General features: G+C 33.8%; 1 protein-coding gene across 2 annotated transcripts in view; it reads right to left on the reverse strand.

The window, feature by feature from the left end:
- Positions 1–21,616, reverse strand: part of LOC101965792 (von Willebrand factor A domain-containing protein 8) — a 391,795-nt gene that overhangs the window by 123,353 nt on the left and 246,826 nt on the right. For both annotated transcript variants that reach the window (XM_078015856.1, XM_078015855.1), the window contains 8 exons: positions 21,139–21,338; positions 14,029–14,139; positions 13,086–13,150; positions 12,570–12,695; positions 11,369–11,478; positions 10,470–10,624; positions 6,293–6,488; positions 512–593 (listed from right to left, as the gene is read on the reverse strand). In XM_078015856.1, the coding sequence (XP_077871982.1) occupies positions 512–593; positions 6,293–6,488; positions 10,470–10,624; positions 11,369–11,478; positions 12,570–12,695; positions 13,086–13,150; positions 14,029–14,139; positions 21,139–21,338 (1,045 nt within the window). The remainder of the gene's footprint in view (positions 1–511; positions 594–6,292; positions 6,489–10,469; positions 10,625–11,368; positions 11,479–12,569; positions 12,696–13,085; positions 13,151–14,028; positions 14,140–21,138; positions 21,339–21,616) is intronic.

A 21,616-nucleotide genomic window follows, 5' to 3' on the forward strand; every position in this document is an offset into this window, starting at 1 on the left:
AGCCTAGCTAGTTTAAAGGCTTCACTTCAATGACTGGTCAATAATAAAAGCAGTGAATGGTAATCAGTTTCATTCTAAATCTCTGGGAATCCTTTGGCTACTGTGTGGCCTTCATAACTGCACACAGTAATATATTTAGAAACAATATTAAATAAATTCCTTTGACATTTTGAATGCATTTCCTTCAGAAAACTAATACATAAAGTTAATAAGTATTAACATTTTTGCAATACTAACAATGGTATTTCTGGTTTAGAAAAAACTGAGCATTAGAACAGATCAAACAAAAGAGAATAAAGGCTAGAAGCGTGTTAGACTTATACCTACGTAAAATGTTCCAAATATTTTTCCAAAACAAAAATAAACATACCAGTAAAACATGCAGAAGAAAGGTAAGATACAAACCAACTGTTAGTGGGAACAAGAGGGAAAGCTTTCATTTAAGGAAGCAAAAAATAGTTCACTCATTTTTATGACATATCAAGCTAAGAACAAAGGTGCAATGGGTTACCTGGGAATAGGGATATATCGAAGTTTTTTTGAGTGCAGATCAGTGACTTCTATATAACCAGCTGTCTGTGGGGGTGTAACACCTGCAAACAAGTCACAACATGAAACAAGTATTAATGACTGCCTGATACCAAAGCATGACCCCAAGAATGCTTGATTGTTGCTAAAAGCAGAATGAAGTTACCACTATCCTACAAAAGAACTGTGGGACCTACTTGAAAAGGTACTGGGCAAGTCCAGCTCTCAAAGCTAGACTTAAAATTATGGAGAAACACAAAGATTGTCAAGTAGAAGCATATTAGGTAGTGATTTACTGTCATAAAAAATAACCTGTCCTTTTCTTCATTATCTTTGATAGCATTCCAATATGGTCGATTTTTTAGCATAGTTATTTAAAAAATATTTAATCGTTTGAATTCTGTTTCCCTTCTTAGGAAGTCACAACAATGCCTAACAGGAGACAGTATAAAGTGGTAGAATTTAGTATCTGCTTTGCAATCAGACTGATCTGTGAGCAGTTCTGGCTGTGATACTTCCTAGCTGTTGGTAAAAATATTTACATCTTTGAGGTCTGCTTTCTCATTTGTAAAATAGAGATAATAATAGCATCTGAGCAGCATAAGCATTATTTTGAGGATGAGATGAAATGAATAAATGCAAAGCATCTAATTAGTAGTAGCTCAGCATATAGTATCTGTCATTATTAGGGTTCTGCAAAACAGAAGGTGAGATGAGGATGGGGCAGGGAAGTAAGGACTTTGGATCATGAAGAGTATACAAAGTTCGGGGTAGGAAAAGACAAAGATATGGTGGTCAGGGCTTGTAACTGAAATTTTGGGATTGCTCTCCCAGAAAATTCCATGGCTTTCTGACTTCTACTCCACAGCTCCAAATACCTCTGCCTCCCTCAAAGCACTACCTGTCATTAGTGTGTGTCACTAATTCTACTTTGTCTTTATAGGCAAGACTCATGATTCCTATTTGAATGAGGAAGAAGCTGAGTTCTATAGAGCTAATGTCACTATAGGACTGACTTGAGGTGATTTAGCTGTACAGTGATGGTTTGAAACCCATCTTGCTCTGCCAATCACTGCACACATCTCCTACCTGAGCTGGCTCTAGGACAATGGCTATTTGTAAAATAGCCCTTTTACAAAACCTTGGACACTAAGATATCTTAAAAACAAGATAAAACTTACCCCACTACAAAACTTTTAAGATTTTTGTCCATCTTTGTCTGTCTACCTATCAATCATCTATCATTCTATCTACCTACCTATATTTTATTACAACTTCACATAACAATGAGAAGTCCACACTAAATTAATGGAATGTAGGAAAGAGGGAAAGAGAGAGAGAGAGAGAGAGAGAGAGAGAGAGAGAGAGAGAGAGAGAGAGAGATAGATAGATAGATATCTGGCATTTTATTTCATGATTGCAGTTTAAGGAGTTTTTCCTCAGGTTATCTCAACAACTCAACATATCTCTTATTTATTCAACAGATGTGTTTGAGCTTACTTTGTATCTGAGGACATAGAGAAGATAGAGAAGAAGGAGATGCCACCTTTAAAGAGCTCACAGCATAAAGAGGTGGGCCCTGGGGGACTCTGAAGATTCCAGAGTGGGAATTATAACTCTGAGGCCAGGTATGAACTGAAGAGGTAGGCAAGAGGAGGGCCCAAACTGTGAAATATGATGTATTAAGAACTGTGTAATGTTTTGAACGACCAACAATAAAAAAAAAAAAAAGGTTCAGGAGGAAGAGAAGGAAATGTACAGGGGAAGGAAGGCTAAGCAAAGAGTGTTACTATGCAATTTGACCACCCAGCTGCAGTGGCTGTACCCAGACAGCCGTTTGTATAAAATGAACATGCTTAGCATAAGTCACGCACTGTCTGCATTGTACTGCCTAGGATATAAGGTCAATCTTGGATAAAGCTTTATACCATATGTCGATTTTGACAATTCCTGCTGCTAGAACCTAGCTGAAGTAGGTTGAATTATTTATAGACCAGGGTTCTTTGCCAAAAATAACCAGTTATTGAAACTGTTGGGATGACTAGAGCTGCTTAGCGAACCAACTTAAACATTTGGGTATAGCATTTAAAAGGCATTTTTTTTTTAAATATAGTAAGTAGAATTAAGTTGAGCTGCTGCCATCAGCACTTTCAGGTTGCTTGTGAAAGCATTGTAAGCCAACTTATTTAAAAATATTTTTTCTACATCTTTCTTTACTTTCCCTGGGTAGATTAATTCCACAACACAGAAGGTGAGAAAATGCAATAATGGCTACAGAGCACTTCAGGGAAATATTAAGCATGGTGGCAGTGGTGGTAAAATAATCAAAATTTTAATGTCTACTGATTTGAAAATAAATCAGCTCAGAAAACAAGAATATTTACAAAAATAGTCTTATGGCTATCTTTGAACAGAATATAAGATTGAATTAAAGAAATGAAAACTGTGGCCAGGTTTCCCTCCAAACTGAGGCAAGTCCTTGTCCATTTAAAATGTTTCCACACTGTAGAGAGGATGAAGGCTCAATATATTTCCATTACACTTATAATCCAGGTGGATTTTAAAGATGGGTATAAACTGTATTTAGGGATTAGTCCACAAACCATTAAAGGGAAGTCATTGCTGCAATGTTTATCACATAATTCCCATGAACAGTGAGGACAGGATATATGCACAGTGCCAAAGTTAGAAGGAGGTATAAAAACTGTCAGGTGAAACAACTAAGAAGATTTTCAAAGGGAAGGTGAAATTATACTTAAAAATTCACTCCTTTTAGAAATATAATTTGATGTACATCTGTTAACCACTAGGTTTAATACTCTTCTATTTATTCATGGATTAAAAGAGTGATGTGTGCCATAATAAAAAGGCTTTTAGAGTTTCTCACTATGATATTTTCCAGTGACGTTTTATATGCTGCGGGAATAACAATTTTGTAATTCCACTCCTAGATAGACCCATTACAGACTCTCAACATTCGTATAAGGAGAGACTTAGTTGCTAGAATATTCACAGCACTACTCTTTATAATGACCAAAAAATTGGGGGAATAAACCTAAATGTGCATTGACAAACAATAGAGGAATAAACTGTAGTGTGTAAAGCAGTGGAAATAAAGGTAGAGCTCTCAGTATGGTAATGACAAAGATTCTTTCCTTGATCAAGCTCTACTCAGGCTCTTCAGAATCCTCTTTCCAACTAGGCCTAGTTCTTGGGCTTCTATGTTTGCCTCTTGCACTGTTTTATAAAAAATTAAGTCAAAATGGATCATAAATCTAAAACTATAAAGCTTCTAGAGGAAAACACAGGAGATTAGCCTTTTATTCAAATAGGGGAAAATGTATGAAAAATACAAATAATCTGACACTGGATTTGTATTTAGAATATATAAAGAGCACTCAAAAGCCATTAATAAGAAAATGAATACCCCAATTAGAAATGGGCAAAAGAAGCGAAGAGACATTTCACTAAAGAAGATACATGTGAACAGATATTCAATATCATTAGGTGCTATAGAAAATGCAAATTAAATTACTATAACCTGTTAAAACAGTGAAAAATCTGACAATGCCAAGTATTGGCGAAGATGCAGAGCAACTATAACTCTCATTCATTGCTGATAGGAATGAACTGCCATTTGGGAAAACAATTTCGGCAATTTTATCATAGAATGTAGAAGTGTCATTCCTAGGACTTACACAAGTAAAAACCTAAAAATCACTTAAAAATCTAGGCTCAAATGTTCATAGTTGTCTTATTAATTACTTTAAAAAATTATATACACATACATACATACAAATTTGTGAACAGATAGGCAAACTGTGGTATATCTATATAATAAACTACCACTTGGCAATTAAAAGGAGCAAACTACTGGCATGCACAAAACAAATGATTCTCAAATACATTTTATTAAGTGAAAGCAGCAAGACTCAAAAGACAATATACTGTATGATTTCATTAATGATATTCTAGTAAAAGAAAATCTATAAGGACAGAAGTCAGGTCAGTGATGGGTTGGGGGTAAATAGACCAGTTGGCTGTAAGTGACATGGGAAGGTTTTTGAGGTGAGGATACTTCTCTTCTTTATCAGTTGGATGATTAGTTATACAACTATTTGTGTTTGCAAAACTCACAGAACTACACAGTAGAAAGGGTAAAATTTGACTATATATAAATTGGACCTTACTGAGAACAAACGTATACATTAGAAAGTCAGTCATCTGATATGTAGAGAATAAGTAGGAAAGGAAAAGAGTAGAAGAGGCCCTGGCATTACTCCAGTGGTGGTGCACTGGATGTTGGTAACAGAACTTGATAATATCAGGAAGGAAGTATCAAAAGTACATTATGATTGATGATGGATTTGATGTAGAGAATGAGGGAGAAAAGGCATCAAGTGGAGCCCCAGGCTTCTGGGTAGATAAAGGTGCGCTAAGTTCTGGTATAAATCATAGTGTCATTCCTGGAGTGCTTTGTCAAGATCCTGTACCTTTCACGCAGGCCTCTCTTTTTGTTGAACAATTCCCATTCAATTAATTCCCCCTCATCCTTCAAGAGTCACCTCCTACTCAGCAGTCTCAGCTAAAAGCTTCTTTTTTTGTGTTTGAATATTGCCTTGTGAATATTCTTATCATAGCACTGATGACATAGTGCTGTAATTGTCAATTTATTCATCTGCCTCTTCTATCACAGGAAGACTGTTTAGGGAACTAGGGATTTATTTTCCTTGAATTTCAGATGGGAAGGAACTAAATATTATCATTCAACCAAGACTTTTCAAATCCACTAATAGATTATTATTATCATACATTTTAGCATTATACTTGTGAAGTCCACACCAATAGAATGAACATAAACACAGCATAAACACATTTCTACTACCACAGTGCAAATAATAATACTCAATGATTTAATGTTTAATTTTTTTATAATTACCTATTCTGATGAATGCCAGTGTGGTTCTATACAAATAACTCTAAATCTGGAATTGGAAGAGCTTGGGATAAATCTGAGTTCTGCTGGCTATTGGTGGGTAATCCTGGGCCAGTAATTTTATTTCACTGTGTCAGAATTTCCTCACACATAAATCAAAGAGCAAGATGACAACAGGATAGGGTTCTAGAGATCAAGTGAATTTATAGAAGAAGTGATCCGCACTGCATTTGGATATACTGTGTAGTAAAAAAACACAAGTTGACATGGAGAGCACTGATGAGTGAACTGGTCTCATGCTAAGCTGTGGGCCTTTGGTCTCAGGACTCTCTATGCCTAAATCCTAATCATTTTAAAAGGCTCTTGAAAAACATGTTCTAGGTAAAGTCACTTTACAGATTGTAATGTGAATGTTGATGAGCTCTAACAGCAGTGCATACAACCATACACTGCGTAAAGATTAGTGAGCGGTTTCAAAATACACAAAGCCCACGGGGCATGGTGTACACACCTGTAATTTTACACCAGCTACTGAAAAGGCTGAAGCAGAAGGAGTGTAAGTTTCAGGTCAGCCTTAGAAACTTGATGACACATTGTCTCAAAATAAAAAATAAAAAAGGTTGGGGATATAGCTCAATGATAGAGCACTACAGGGCTCAATTCTCAGTACCAAAAATCACAACCAGCACCTTCCTCCCAGCCCCACCTACAAACAAACACACACACAAACACACAACCCATATAGCTCTTTTTAGCTACTTATAAAATATGAAATAATAATCATAAACTAAATATCCCCTACCAAATCAGATAGTGATAACTTCTTACCTTTTGGGTAGATATCTTTTAGAGGGACTTCTCCTGGGGGCAAAATTCTGACTACCTGATTAGTATCTAAAAGAGTCACACAATTTCTCTGTCTTGGAGCCCCCTTCTTCTTCTTTCCGCCATAAAATGCTGTATCAGTGACACTGGGTTTATGCAAAGATGTTGGCCTCTTCCAAGAATAAACTTCACTGGGTGACTGAAAAAGGAAGGAAGAAAGAAAGGAAAGAAAGAAGGAAGGGAGGGAAGGAGGAAGGGAAAGGAAGAAAAAAAAATTAAAGTACCATATAACACATTCACCATAACTATTACAATATTTTCCTTTAAGTATACACCAGTGGTAAACCTGTCTGACAAGAATAAGAAAATCAAATTATCTTTTTGAATTGGGTATAGGAGAGGGCTGCTTTACCAAAAATCATAATTTCCAGACAAGTATGAAATATATATTAAGTTTTTATTTTGAAAGAAATTACAACTAAAAAGAGGAAATATGGCAGTATAGTTAGCTCAAACATAATATAATATAAAACTATGTATCTGGTATAAAGATAAGAAAAGAACATAACTGGCATTTTTAAACCCTTGGAGTATCCCTACCCAATCACACATCTCTGGTACACTTATATTTAATTCTCCTGGAATTTCTTATTATTTTTTCCTTTGGTTTATTTTAAAATTTTACCATGTATATTTATCCTTCCAAAAGATAATAAACTATATTTTCCTATATTTTCTCTTAAAAGGCTAAGGTGTTGTCTTTTGAATTAAATCTTTAACCCATAAGGAATTAAGTTTTGTGCATGTTGTGAGGCAGGGACACATGTCTGTCTATTCTTATCTGGACAGATATTTGCCAAAATACCACTAACTTTTGCCCAATGATCTACAAATGTTTTCATAAAACAGAGTTCAGTGTATGCATGCCTCTGTTTCTGGAGGCTGCATTCTATTCTACTGCATATTTTTCTACCTCTAGGCCAAGAAGACATGGTCTTAGTTCCTACAAATTTATATGCAGGCTTGAAATTTAGTAGGTAAAGTAACTTTGGTTGCTTTTTCTTCACATTTTTTTTCAGTGATGTCTTTGTTATTGTTTATTCTTCCATATTCATAAAAAATATATGGACTGTATTTACTCTGTATTCTTGTCAGTATTTTTTATTTTAGCCATTCTAATAGTATCTTACCAGGGTTTCAATTTGCATTTCACTAATAACTAATGATGTTGAAGATCTTTTCTTGGACTTATTTGCCATCTCTATATCCTCTGTAACTAAATGTTGTTCAAATCTTTTGTCCACTTTTCCCCCACACTTACCTTTAATATTTTTCTATATCTACCTAAATACATTGAAAATTGAGTTCATACAAACATATCCAATTACAATCCAAAAGCTACAGGGTTCATTCTAGATTTCTTCCTTTCACTATTGCCTTCTCCAAAAGTGAGAAACCAATTTTTATTATCCTTAATATATTTTAATTATACTTAACATAGTTCATTATCTTTATTATAACATCCTTGAAATATATTTATTTTCTTCTTCAAGTCCATTATAAGTGACCCATCTCTACCACTAACCTTACCCTATGGACAGAGCCCTGCTCTCTTTGCTTCATCCCCAAAGCCCACACTGGGTTAGTCTCATGCATGGGCACTTTCCTCATCTTACTTGGGATCCCATTTCTCACAACAAGCTTCCCCTTTATAAGCTCAGACTTGATGCCCATCACCAGTAGTTACCCCTTCCCTGCCATGAATGCACTTCTTACCCCACTTAGGCTCTGACCTTAATTTAACAAGGTACTGGGAATTGAACTTGGGGGCTCTTTACCAATAAGCTACACCCCTAGCACTTTCTATATTTTATTTTTAGTTCATTCTTTGCCCATCTTAAAAATTGGGTTATTTTCTTACTTTTGAGCTTTAAGAATCTTATAGATCCTAGGAATAAGTCCTTTGTTAGAAATGTAGTTTCCTAGCTTGTAGATTATCTTTTTATTATCTTAACAGTGTTAAAGATCTTAATTATCTTAACATTATTGAAGATGATATTTGCTATAGGTTTATATAACTATTTGGGATTAGGTTAAGAGAATTATATAAATTTGTAATAAACTGTTGCCTCTGATAGTTTTATTAAGAAATAGTAAGGGGTGTCATTCTCCTTTGTTGATAGTTTTATGAAGAATCTAAAGAAATTCACATAAAAGCAGAAAGGCAGTATGGTGTAAAAGAAAGTATATGGGTTAGCTGTGTGTAGAGATGCATACCTATAATCCCAATGACTCAGGAGGCTGAGACAGGAGGATCAGCCTCAGAAACTTAGGTCCTTAGCAAATGAGACTCTGTCTCAAAAAAAAAAAATAAAAAGGACTAGAGCTGTAGCTCAGTGGTAAAGGCCTCTGGGTTAAATCCCTAGTTACCCACCCCCCCCAAAAAAAAAAGTTTGAAAAGAAAGGGTATGAGTTAAGGGTTTAGTTATACTTGAGATCAAATCTTAAGGCTCTTAGTTGTAAGCCTTGTGACCTGGGGGAATAGAACATCTCTGTTTCTGTTTCTGTATCCACAAAACTGTAGAATTATTATTTTTTTTTTTAAAAAACTATTATGCCAGGCCTCATGGTGTATGTCTGTAATCCCAGCTACTAAGGAGGCTGAGGCAGAGGATTGTAATAAGTTTGGGGCCAGCCTGGGCAGCTAGAAATATCCTATCTCAAAATAAAATATAAAAAGTGCTAGGGGTGTAGCTAAGTGGTAAAGTGCCCCCAAGTCAATTTCTAATACTAAAAAAAAAAAGTTAACTATTATATATGAAAAGGCTTAGAACCATACAGTGCCTTATTACTACAGATGGGCCCAAAGAAAATATGACTGTTACCACAAAAGTCTGAAAGGCTGCCTAGTTAACTCTTTCATTAACAAATATTCACTGGTGGTGTGTTTAATACTAAATATTAAGGATATAGCTTTTATTTTAACAAGGTGACTCTTACAAGGTAAAAGACTTCTATAGGGTTAATAGTTTATTTTACTCAGTTTTTACTTTCTAACCTTTTATGGTGATATTATATTTCTATACTAATTTCATTAGTCAAAAAACAGTGATAAGATCAATTTGTTTTAAATAGTTCCACTTTCACAAAAAATTCAAGTTTTTTTTCTACTCATAGCATATTAAACACACCTCTTTTATTTGATCAGGCTGCTGTTGGCACTGTTTTTCAACAATGTATTTCATTTTGAGTTAGATAACATAATAGCAAATGCTTTTTACTTGATAATTAGGAAGGCATACGGCAAGTCCTAAGCCATGTATTATCCATTGGGTTTTATACTTCAAATGTCTTATATCCTCAAGTACTCACAATTTATTAATTACATTAAAATTTAGAGGCATGTGAGATTGGTGTATTACTAAGTACAGCTAATACTTTCATCTTTAAATGATTATATTGTCTGATCTAAAAGCTACAAAGAAAATTATTAAAATTAAATGTTTACTCAAAACCATGGAGTTACATCTAAGGTTAGTATACAGAAACTTGTACTAAAATAACCTTTATATTTCATTTCCCCACATTTCCACTAGGGGAAGATGGTGCCCAGTTTCACCTGAACTCAGTTACAAATAGCCTTTCTTTTAGCAATAAAGATAGATAAAAGCATAAAGTTCCATCTAGGAGAAAAATAAATTAAGACCATTACCCATTACATTATTAGAGGTTTCTACAGAGATATGATAAATCAGAATAAAACTCAATGGGAAGTAAATATGAGTTAAAAAATTTAATCTATAGTAATGACACCCAAATTTAACCTGAAAAAATTCTAGAAGGCATACTTTATTAGTTTCAAATTGTTTCTCCTGGCAGAGTCCATGAACACACATTAAGATGACATGATTAAAAAAATCATCTTCAATAGGTTAAATGTTAAATGTGTCATATGAACTCCTACATATGAAGATACTCGTTTCTTACTAAACTAGATCATTGCATTACAATTTGATTGGTATACAGTAAAACATATTCTTTACTGATTTCAAATGCAAACTTGATTTAAAATGTTTACCAGAAAGCTATTACATTTCAATTGTCTCTTAAATAGGCTTACAGATTTTACATCAAATTGCTGAGAAGTAATTATACAATAATGTAAAACATTGGTGCTCACCATGAGATCTGGGAAGCCAACCGCTATGGCAGCATAATTGTTCTCATCTGAGAAAATTCGGTTGGGAGAGGCAATCTTTTGTCCTACAGCTGAACTCAGATTTTCAGATGACAGTTGATCACTTGAAATTTTATGAGGTATGCTGACCACCATTTCTGAAAATGTCAGACACACATTAGGCACTATTGACCCCTAAAATGCTCTAGGAATTAAATTTTTGCAAGATTCATTCTCAACAACTCAAACAGAAAAACACAGTAAGAAATAGAAAACATTCTAAATTGGACTCATGAGCTTTTGCTGAGAAAACTGTTTTCATAATCAAAGCTTCTTCCCAAAGTGATTCCAAGTATTTACGGAATTCAGAATTTTATTAGTAATAAATATCATCATTAATAGCTCCCCACAGAAAAGATGCAAAACTGACCCAACCCAGTATTGGCAATAGTAAAGTTTTAGATGTTTTCATAAGTACTGTTCACTTCCCCAAACTTAGCCAATGGATGTAGTCATAAGGGAAGGGGACTTGAAATTTACTGTGCATTCTTTATAAACCAAGTGCCATACACTGCCATACACTGTGATGAATTAAATAGAAATTCTGATGGCCTGTGGAAAACAGAAAAGATGCTATGCTAAATTAGTCTTGGGACCTAAATGTAAGTGAAAATTCTTATTTGACAGTTGAAAAATTTCAAGCACAAGACTTAAAAGAGTGAGCTTCCTTATAATACTTTGAAAGCAGATTATTCCTATTTCCAGGGTAATAATTACTTTTTCTTTCTTTTGGTGTAAATATCACATAATCTTGATGTTATTGTTCTTCAATAAATCTAGAGAATAGTTTGTGAATAAGCATGCACCCACACAGCCATAAACACAGACAACATAGTATTTACCTTGTGTAATTCCAAACCCTGTGCTAGGCAACTCCTCTTTCAACATATACAACTGGCAAACCCCACTGTTCTCAGATTCAGTGTGTGCAGGCTTAGTTAAAAGATATTTTCTGTAAACAAACAAGACATTCAACTTAAGTGTAACGCTTCTTTTTTCGAGAAATCATTAGGGCAAACCAAGAAAAACTAGTTGTTTGCTCCAAAAGCCTTTTAAAAAATAGTTGAGTATAATTTACTGTTTCAACATTTCATCATGAATTTAAAAAATAAATTCTCAAAACTATTAACACCATTATAAAGAATAGTACCCAATGACAATACAGTGATGAAGGCAAATCAAACATTCAAGGCTTTCTATAAGCTAAAGGGCTATTAAAGGAAAGCAATGCTAACAGGGCACACCCTTATAATCTTGGAGCCCTCTATTAATATGTCTGTCTGGTCAGGCAGAAAGTGAGAGCATGAACTCTGACTTTGTGATCAGCTAAGGGTCAGAAGTCCTCATCATTATAATCTTCTTGACGGATTTAATTTTAAGCTGTCTAAAATGTGGATGCATGAATAGCCAGAAACTGTTTGTAGTGAGCCACTTTTGCTTGTCATCAGAAGGACAGAACTCTTCACTTAGCCAATGGATGTAGTCATAAGGGAAGGGGACTTGAAATTTACTGTGAATTCTTTATAAACCAAGTGCCATACACTGCCTTTGATCAAAAAATATACAGTCCCAATGGGGGAAGGCAACACAAACAAACAACCATAATCAAATAAGAGGACAAAAGATGAAAAGAAGAAACTTCTAAGGTATGAATTCTGGGAAGTTACAAAAAGGCAATAGCTCTAGGATAGAGTCTAGGGCTCTTAGAAGGGAGAATAAACTGAAAATCTATTTTGAAATACCTAGTGCTTGGCTAGAACACTGTGAGTTGTCAATGTGCAAATAAAAAAATTTGAAATCAATATGGATCATATGTAAAAGTTATTATTTTTGCTGTTAATTTCAGTGTCACACTCTGAGAAGTGATATTTATTTTAATTTTCTCCTCTCTCTTCTTATAACTTTTCACCAATAGAGATGGTGCCAGATACAGAAGTTGTTAAAAGAGATAAAAGGAAGATGGAGTAAGGGTTTTGGATAATTGATAAATAAGGTTAAGCTAGGCATATTGCACAAGATGCTACACAGTACAGATTCACCCACTGATTTGTTTCACTTTCCACCAGAAGCCATTTGTCCTCTGCTACAAGGAAAACTCTCTCAAGGTTGATGGGAAGTGAGATGGTATGAGCTCGCCCTTCCAAAACATCCAGCACCGTCAATCTGTTCCTAAAAAAGGAAAAGAAAACCGTGTCTTAAAGGAATGATAAGGATAAGTTGAGTGACTAGCATAATCCTTTCATGATATATTATGCACTAAGTAATAACAGAAAATGTTAATTGAGAAAACACATAAACAAATTCTAAACTGTCAGGATGTGAAGAAGAAGAAATAATGAAAAGTGACACCTGCCATATTAGTAGTGTTGCATTATGAAATTTTTAGTGCTCTTTTTTTCTATCTTTCTCAGTGTTCTACAAACGTGGACATAGTTACTTTCACACTAAAACATTTATAATTTGGTTATATTAGTTTTGTACTAAACAAGTATAATTAAAACAGGAAACAGGATTAATAAAATAAGTAACCCAGTTTGTCTTATTCAATAAAGAGCTTACCCTTTTTCTTTGTAGAATACTAGCCAGTTTTTGTGTGAAAATTCTTTACACATTTTATAAGTTTCCTAAAGACAAAACAAAATATTAAATGTTTCAGATGTAGTTACATTTCTTTAGCTGCTTCCCCTTAAATAAATTTCTTCATTGTGTAGAAAGAATACATAACTCTTGGAGAAGATATATAATCACTTCAAGACTTTTACAATAACATGGATTAAACTATACTTCAAAATTTATTGTGGATTATGTAATAAAACCTCCATTGAATATTTTTTTTAAATACTGTCAAGTACTATTTGAAATAAACATGCTATTTGGTGATTAACTGTGGAATTTACATTATAATATAAATACATCAGAAATACTTAGTAGCATTTTTTAAAAATCTCTTTTTTCTCATGGTCTATTAAGACCTAAGTATGCTGTCTTATACAGTACTGGATAAACCTTATTTTATATCAGAATCAATTCTCTTGGGTTGGCCTTCAGTGCTCATTTATTCAATTTGGTTAATAAACTGAAACATTTATTTATCTGGTGAGACAATTAGGTATTCTACTCATAGTTTTATCATATAAACCTAAAAAAGAACTACATAACTGAAAAATAGGTTAAATGATGAAGAATTTGTTATTAATATCATAATCAAACAGTTCATAATGTTCTTTTATTATTCTTAGTTAGTCTTGGCAATCTTCAACTCAGTATAATGTATACCAAAAGAAGCTACTGATATTTATTTATAGGTTTATCTTTATATATTGTATCATATCTCTATATATTAGATGTTAAAATCCACAGATGTAACAAGAGGTCTCTCTCTTGTGCATTATAGTTTTTTTTTAAAGCACCAAAAGGAATGCGCAAGCTTGCATTTTCATGGAAAATGAAAGCTACAGAAAATTGTTGGCAATCTGTCCAACAGAGATCTGATATTCCTTACTTCTTCCTCCTTGCTCCACCAGGAAGATTTCTTAGATGCTACCTCTTCTAAAGGAAGGATGAGACGACGAAGGACCTGGCCAGTGGTATCTAATAAGAGGATGACATTACTCTGGAAATAAAGAAAACAGTATTAAGTTGAAAATTATTTTTAAAGAGCAGTAAAGGTTAAAAAGAGTAAAGGTTAAATAAAGGGGAACCCAAAAGGAAGACAAAAATATTGAAATAATAAGATATCATGAAGACATTCAGTGATTTTCCTTACTATAGAATTTAAAGTTTTGAGTGATTTTATCAGGATATGTCTAATTGTGTAACCTTCTCCTAAAAGATTTTATCTTAAAATCATTCCCTTCTAAGTATAAGGCAGCTGAACCATGTTTTATTATATAATAACAAGGAAATTAAGAGGATTGATAGTTTTTAAAGGTTCATTTACTTTTATCAAAATTACACTTAGAAAATGTCCTGTTGAAAGCTTTTTTACACTCTGCATTCTTAAGTCTCATTTATCCTTTTCAGAAACAAAAGTTTAACTTAGAAAATAGATACTAGATATAAAGATGGGTTAGCAAAAAAAATATGAAGGACCCCAAGAGCCCAGTTAGTAATGAGTGTCATCTTGAAATTCACTGAGCTTGAAGGACTTTCATTACTGGTGCTGTATTATGAAGAAAATGTAGTGCTAAGAGGCTTTAGCAAGGTGAGAAAATGGATTTGGATGAAGGAGACATTTTCTCATTTAATTTTGTAAAGGGTATCAAAGAAATTCAAGTTTTAAGAAAGGAGCTATCACTTTACACCTACAAGTCGAAACAACATTATAAAGCTGGACAATGCTGAGTGTGGGCAGTGACACAGGGACTTGTGACCCTTTTGTACTATTAGTAAGCATGTACAGCCATTTGGGAGAACAGCTGACACCACCTGGGAAAATTAAGTTTATGTGCTGATGATGATCTAACATTTCTATCTGGGTTTTTATTGCAAATAAATTCTTATACTAATCCATAAAAAAACTTGTACAAGGGAAAAATTACATACAAATGAAGCATTATTAATCACAGCTATACAATGAGGTAATAATCTCTCAGGAAATAGGATTCTTTTTCAAGAAAAGAAAGAAACTTTAAGCATTATAATACATGAACAGAAACAAAAACATAAAATTGAGAAAGTCAGAAAAGATTAGATATTTTAAAGAGATGTAAAGAAGTTGGCTTTTCTAGTTGAAACATTAAAATGTTTTAAGATTAAACTAACAAGTTTGCAAAACAGACACATGCAAGTTGTTTGTCAGGCCTCATTGTTACACAATTCTCCTTTCTCGTTTTTGTTTTGTTTTGTTTTGTTTTGTTTTAATTTGGGTTCTCCGGTTATCCTAACCCTTATAATATTTCATTTTAAGAACTTTATTTGGGGAAAATAAAGTCACAAAGCATCCAAATAATTAAAATATTCTTAGGAACCTATAGAAAACAATCAAATATGAAATATTTGCTCAATTATTCCATGATATCAATGGGGCAGCTTAAATTTAAAGCACAAAGGAGAACATAACCATAAGTTAATCATGATCCTTGCATTCTATTATGTTATATAGTTGGGGAAGTAAAAAGAAATATAAAAATATTAATGATTCAGCTGCAAATTTAGTAACTTATAGTGTGGTTTCATATTTATTTTACAAACTAACTTTATTGAAGTGCTCAAGAATTAAATAGCATTTGTACCGCACAGTTCATGTCAGACCATATATTGAAACATGATTGTATTACAAACTTTACTGAGCATGTTCATAAAACTTTAATTTTCCCACAATATCACCCTTGAAATGTATCATTCCATATAATATGTAAGCCTCCACTAAGAAAGTATGTTAGAAATATAATTTTAAAAATTAACATCTAATCAAGAAGTATTGTTCGTTGGTATTCTAAAGTTTTAAAAACAGTAGTGATAAATTAGAATTTTTCTTCAGAAAACATACAAATAAGTCAAAAAAAATATAAAGTCTTCATTCTAGATCAACTATTTTTTGAGTATGTTTTAGTAAAGAAGTCTTTCTTGGATGATAACTATATATAACATTTACATAAATTCCTAGCACATAAGCAATTTGAGAGACATTAACTTTTTTTTTTTAAAGAGAGAAAGAGAAGAGAGAGAATTTTTTAATATTTATTTTTCAGTTTTCGGTGGACAAATGTCTTTATTTTATTTTTATGTGGTGCTGAGGATCGAACCCAGTGACGCGCACATGCCAGGTGAGCATGTTACCGCTTGAGCCACATCCCCAGCCCCAACATTAAATTTTAAAAGATGTCCTAATGTTTTATCCCCTCAAAACAATTAAACCAACAAATAAGCAGATGACTAAAGATATGCTTAAGCAGAAAAATAAGTTAGTGAAGTTTCCCATTTATATTCTTTTTTAGGGTCTAAAACTTATATATTCATAATCTGGTATAAATGAACTGAAAAACTATATCTTTCCAAGTGACAGAAAATGTATATATTTCCATCTATGACTGTATTTAGAATTAGTTTTATAAGTAATTGGCAACATGAAGGAGTTCTGTGGCTCCATCTTTTAAGATGTTAATGATTTCCTTCTGTAAATGACTAATGATATATTCTGTCTGAGTTTAAAAATAGAATTTCACATCACACATGAGTACAAGTTAACTGTGGCTTTGGCGTTCTTTTAAGCAGGGCAGGGAGGAGAAATAAGTGAGCAATTTTATTATGTTTGTATTTGACTGGGAGAAAAGTAACCTCTGGATGACCTCCATGTCCCCAAGTCTGAAATTCTAAACTCTGTGCAGATGTAATAAATAATTCCATGGGGGGTGAAGGAAGGGGAGGGTCTTTATTTTTAGGCATAGCAAAGTTTTCCTTTTTTCACTAAAGATTTTATTTTAGCAAGGAATTTTTGAATAATTTTTTAAACTAAAGGAAAGTGCATCTGAAGGCAAAGCTTTATTTTAAGAAGACAGGGATAGGTAAACTCATGGCAGTACAATATTTCAGCTTCATTTTCAGTGAGGACAGGTTGAAGAAGAAGAAACTGATGGCAGTCCACCCAGTTCCCATTCCACTAGAATTATCTACCAGTTGTTAAATTTCACAGCTGTTGGAATCAACAGATCTGGCATCCCAATAGGCCCATCTTATAAAACAGACAGCCAAGATATCCTCTCTGGGAAAGGATGAGGCAGTTTAGAGGACAGGATAGTGGAAGCATCCACATACTGCATGTCTGCTCAGGATGCTAAGCTCCTTTGTGAACAACTATTAACACTGTGGCCAAAGGGATAAGTAAGACAGTGTATAAGATGCCAGGAGACAAGATGCTGGCTGTGGATGCTGAACATAGCTTCACAATGAAAGTCATTGTAATCAAACAGAATATTAATCAACAACATTGTTAAATAACTGGATTTTTTGAGAAAATGAAACACATGCTGAGAACATAAAAATCTGATAATGTTAGAGAATTTGTATGTATGTAAAACTGACAGAGAATTTGTCAGCTAAAAATTTGGCAGAACTGTTTGAATAAATATTACAAATTTCATTTCTTTTTTAAAAATATCATTTATTTATTTTTTAATTTTTAGGTGATGCTAAGGATCGAACCCAGAGCCTCACACATGCTAGGCAAGTGCTCTGCCACTGAGTGTCTACAGCACCAGCCCCTACAAATTTCATTTCTCATACAAATTTGATTGACTTACTGAATGAAAAATCACTAACATATTATGTGCTTTTAATGATTCTTATAGATATAGGATTCAAAACAGACACTGATATTTTGTTGTTTACACTAAAATAAAACCCTTATTCCAATTTGCTGGACATGAACTTTTATAAGCAATATCTGGATATGGATGAACTCTGTTTCTAGTAGAAAATGAAAATGGGAAAAACAAGCCCAAAACTGAGCCCAGAAAAATATCTTAACTCAGAATTTATGATAATTATTTAGGTAACAACTAAGTTAACTTATTTCCTCAAAAAGTTAGTGACATTTTATTTATCCAATATATTCTTCTTGAAATAAAATCTAAAAGTATTATTTCTTGGTAGTATTACTTACAGGTAACAATGCTGCATTTCTTTAATATTTTCCTATTATGAACTCTTTTCTTTATTTGTTCTAATTAGTCATACATGACAGTAGAATGTAATTTGATACATCATACATAATGAAATATAATTTCTCATTCTTCTAGTTGTACATGATATTGAATCATACTGGTCATATAGTTATATTATGTAAACAGGGTAAATAATGTTTGATTCATTCTACTATCCTTTCTAACCTCATACCCCTCCCCTCTCTTCACTCCCCTCAACCTAATCTAAAGTAACTCTATTCTTTCTTAGCCAAACCCCTCCCCTTATTGTAAATTAGCATCTGCATATCAGAGAAAACATTTGGTCATTGTTTTATTTTGGAATTGGCTTGTTTCACATAGCATGATATTCTCCAGCTCCATCCATTTACTAGCAAATGCCATAATTTCATTCTTCTTTAAGAATGTCACCTTTTCTTTATATATATTCATCTGTTGAAGGGCACCTAGGTTGGTTCTATAGTTTACCTATTGTGAGTAGAGCTGCTATAAACATTGATGTGCGTGCATCACTATAGTATGCAGTTTTTAAGTTCTTTGGGTATAAACTGAGGAGTGGGATAGCTGGATCAAATGATGGTTCCATTCCAAGTTTTCTGAGGAATCTCCATACTGCTTTCCATAATGGTTATACCAATTTACATTCCCACCAGCAATGTATGAATGTACTTTTTACCCCACATCCTTGCCAACATTTAATGTTGCTTGTATTCTTGATAATTGCCATTTGGACTGGAGTGAGATGAATATCCCTTGCATATCCCTAATTGATTTGCATATCCCTAATTGCTAAAGATATTCTTCCTAGTACCTGCAGTGAGTAAAAGAATGGGTAAAGTTTAATTCTTGTGAGTCAATCCAATTTGATTTGAATCTCAATCCTGCTGTGTATCCACAGAAAAGGTTAAACTCTCTGAGCCTAGTGTTCTAATATGTAAATATGCCTTACAGCTACCTCACTGGGCACTTAAAATAATAACATAAGATAATGTAGTAATTTCTTACTTGACACACCATCACTATTTAACAATCCATCTTTCTCCTTGAGACATCACTTACCTTCTGGGATACTGCCCTCCCTGGTTTACCCTTATTCATCACCAGCCACTCATCCTCAATCCCTGCTGTTGATTCCTTCTTCATGTCCTTGATTTCTTGACTTAGTGCTTAGACTTTTCCCACCTACATTTACTCCTTGGTGACCTTTTTCAGTCTCATGACTTATGTAACATTTATATACCAATGACTCCCCAATTTATATTTCTATTTCTGACCGCTCCATTGAACTCCAGTCTCATCATTTACTTGAGTGTTTAACAGTTTCTCAAATTTAGTAAAATGTCATCTGAGTTTCCCTTGTAACTGATTCCTTCTCCATTTCAATTAATGACAACTACTTCCAAGTTGTTTAGGCCCTAAATCTTGAAGTTGCTCTTGAGTTCACACTCTTTTACCCCATATATTTGCTCTGTTAAAAAATCCTGTTAACTCTACCTAGAGAATATATCCAAGATCTACCATTACTTAAGACCTTCATCCTTCTTTGAACCACCATTATCTCTTGCCTGGATCACTGCAAGAAATCTCTGAACTAATTCCTCTCATTCTTCCTTAGCACCTATAGATTATTTATCACTGAACAAACATAGACATTCTTTTAAAATATAAGTCAGATCATGCACTCCTCTGCCAAAAGAACTTCTAATACCTCCTTCTTTTACTCATAGTCAGAGACCAGAACCTTCCATGGCCTATAAAGTTTTACACAATCTGCTTCCCACTGCTCTCTCTTCCTCATCTCTGAATAACCTCCTTACCTCACTTCTTACTTTTCCTGTCATTCAATCTTCCATGTATACTTCTCTATGTCATCTTTTTTTTTTTTTTGCAGTGATACATGCTAGGCAAGCCCCCCTACCAACTGAGCTACTCCTAGGCTCCCACCTGACTTCTTTAAAAATAAATAGGCATGATCCAATCTCTGGGACTTTGAATCTATGATTCCCATAGAACTCTCTTCCTCCAGATATCTGTTCTCCCTTTTATCTCCATCAGATCTTTGTTGCCAACCCTTCAGTAAGGTAAGCTCTGAGGACCTTATTTTAAATGGAATCTTCTGTCTCTTGAATCTCAACTTCTAGCTAAAGGTATAGTTTAAGTTGTTGTTATTATTATTATTATTTTGCTTATTGTCTATCTTCTTGAACCATAATATAAGCTTTTTAGGACAGGAATTTTTGTTGTCTTGTTCATTGACCTATAGCATCTGTCTTTTGAGCTGTAGCATCTGTTTAGAATTAGGTTTAGCATGAATCTGGGTATCTGTACTTCTTATCAGTGCTGTCTTAGTGCACTAATCTCTAGAAGTGATGGATAGAACTTGAGCACCACAGATACTAAGGGATTCCAGTGTATTCCACGCAATATATTTACATTGCTACTTCTATATAAAGAATGTCATTTAAGTCTCAGATAAAATGACATCTTCTCAGAGAAGGTATCTCAACACTCTTTTTAGCACTGTTCACCTCCCAACTCTTCCTCCTTCTTCTCCATCACTTCCCCAGATGTCACTGCTTCTATATAGCACTTTTCACTACCTGAAATTGACATGTTTATTTGTTGGTTTGGTTGTTTGTTGGCTCTCTCTCCTAAGAGAGAGTAAGTTTCATAACAAAGAATTATCTAGCTCCAAATATCAAAAAGTGGCAAGGCTGAAAAACCCTGATTGGGCAGTTTTCAGACTTAAAAATTCTGTTGAAGTTGGTACAGAGAGCAAGATAGTAGCCTACCTTTGTGGAACTGATAAAATATAACTCCTGATATGTCCCCCAATATAAATGAATTTTTCATGATTCTCTACAATCATGAAAACACATATTTCAGTTTTAGGTTGAAAATTACTCTTGCCTTTTTCTTCACATCAGTTACTTTTCCCATAATTATAGAATGTGAGTAGCCTGGTGTACCTGTTCTTCATGGAGAATAACTTGACCCTTGAGAGGACTTCCCAGTGGTGCCACTGTCACAAATGGGTGCCAAAGTCCACTGGCAGTTCTTGGGAAGATGTCATATAAGTCCACAAAGAAGCCACTTTCCCCAGTCATATTCATAAAGTATAAGGAAACAGGATTGCATGTAGTTATATACAGAGTATTTTCCTCATTTTCTGAAATGGCAAAAAGGTGTTAATTTAGTGGTTTGAAATTGACTTACCAACTGATCAAGAGGCCTAGGAAAAATTAAATTATGAAGTTTGAACATACAGTTGAAACCCAGCAGATGATTTGTAGATGCACTGATTAGACTAAAAAGACCGTGAAAAGCACCTTAGTTCCCTAAATGTAGAGTTACACCTATCTATTTCAGGAGGTATCTATTTGTTCCCAAGAAAAGGCCACAATGTCTCCTGATAACATCATTAATTAGTTAACAATTTTTAATATC

Source organism: Ictidomys tridecemlineatus, chromosome 6, assembly GCF_052094955.1.
Source record: "Ictidomys tridecemlineatus isolate mIctTri1 chromosome 6, mIctTri1.hap1, whole genome shotgun sequence".
NCBI lineage: Eukaryota > Metazoa > Chordata > Mammalia > Rodentia > Sciuridae > Ictidomys > Ictidomys tridecemlineatus.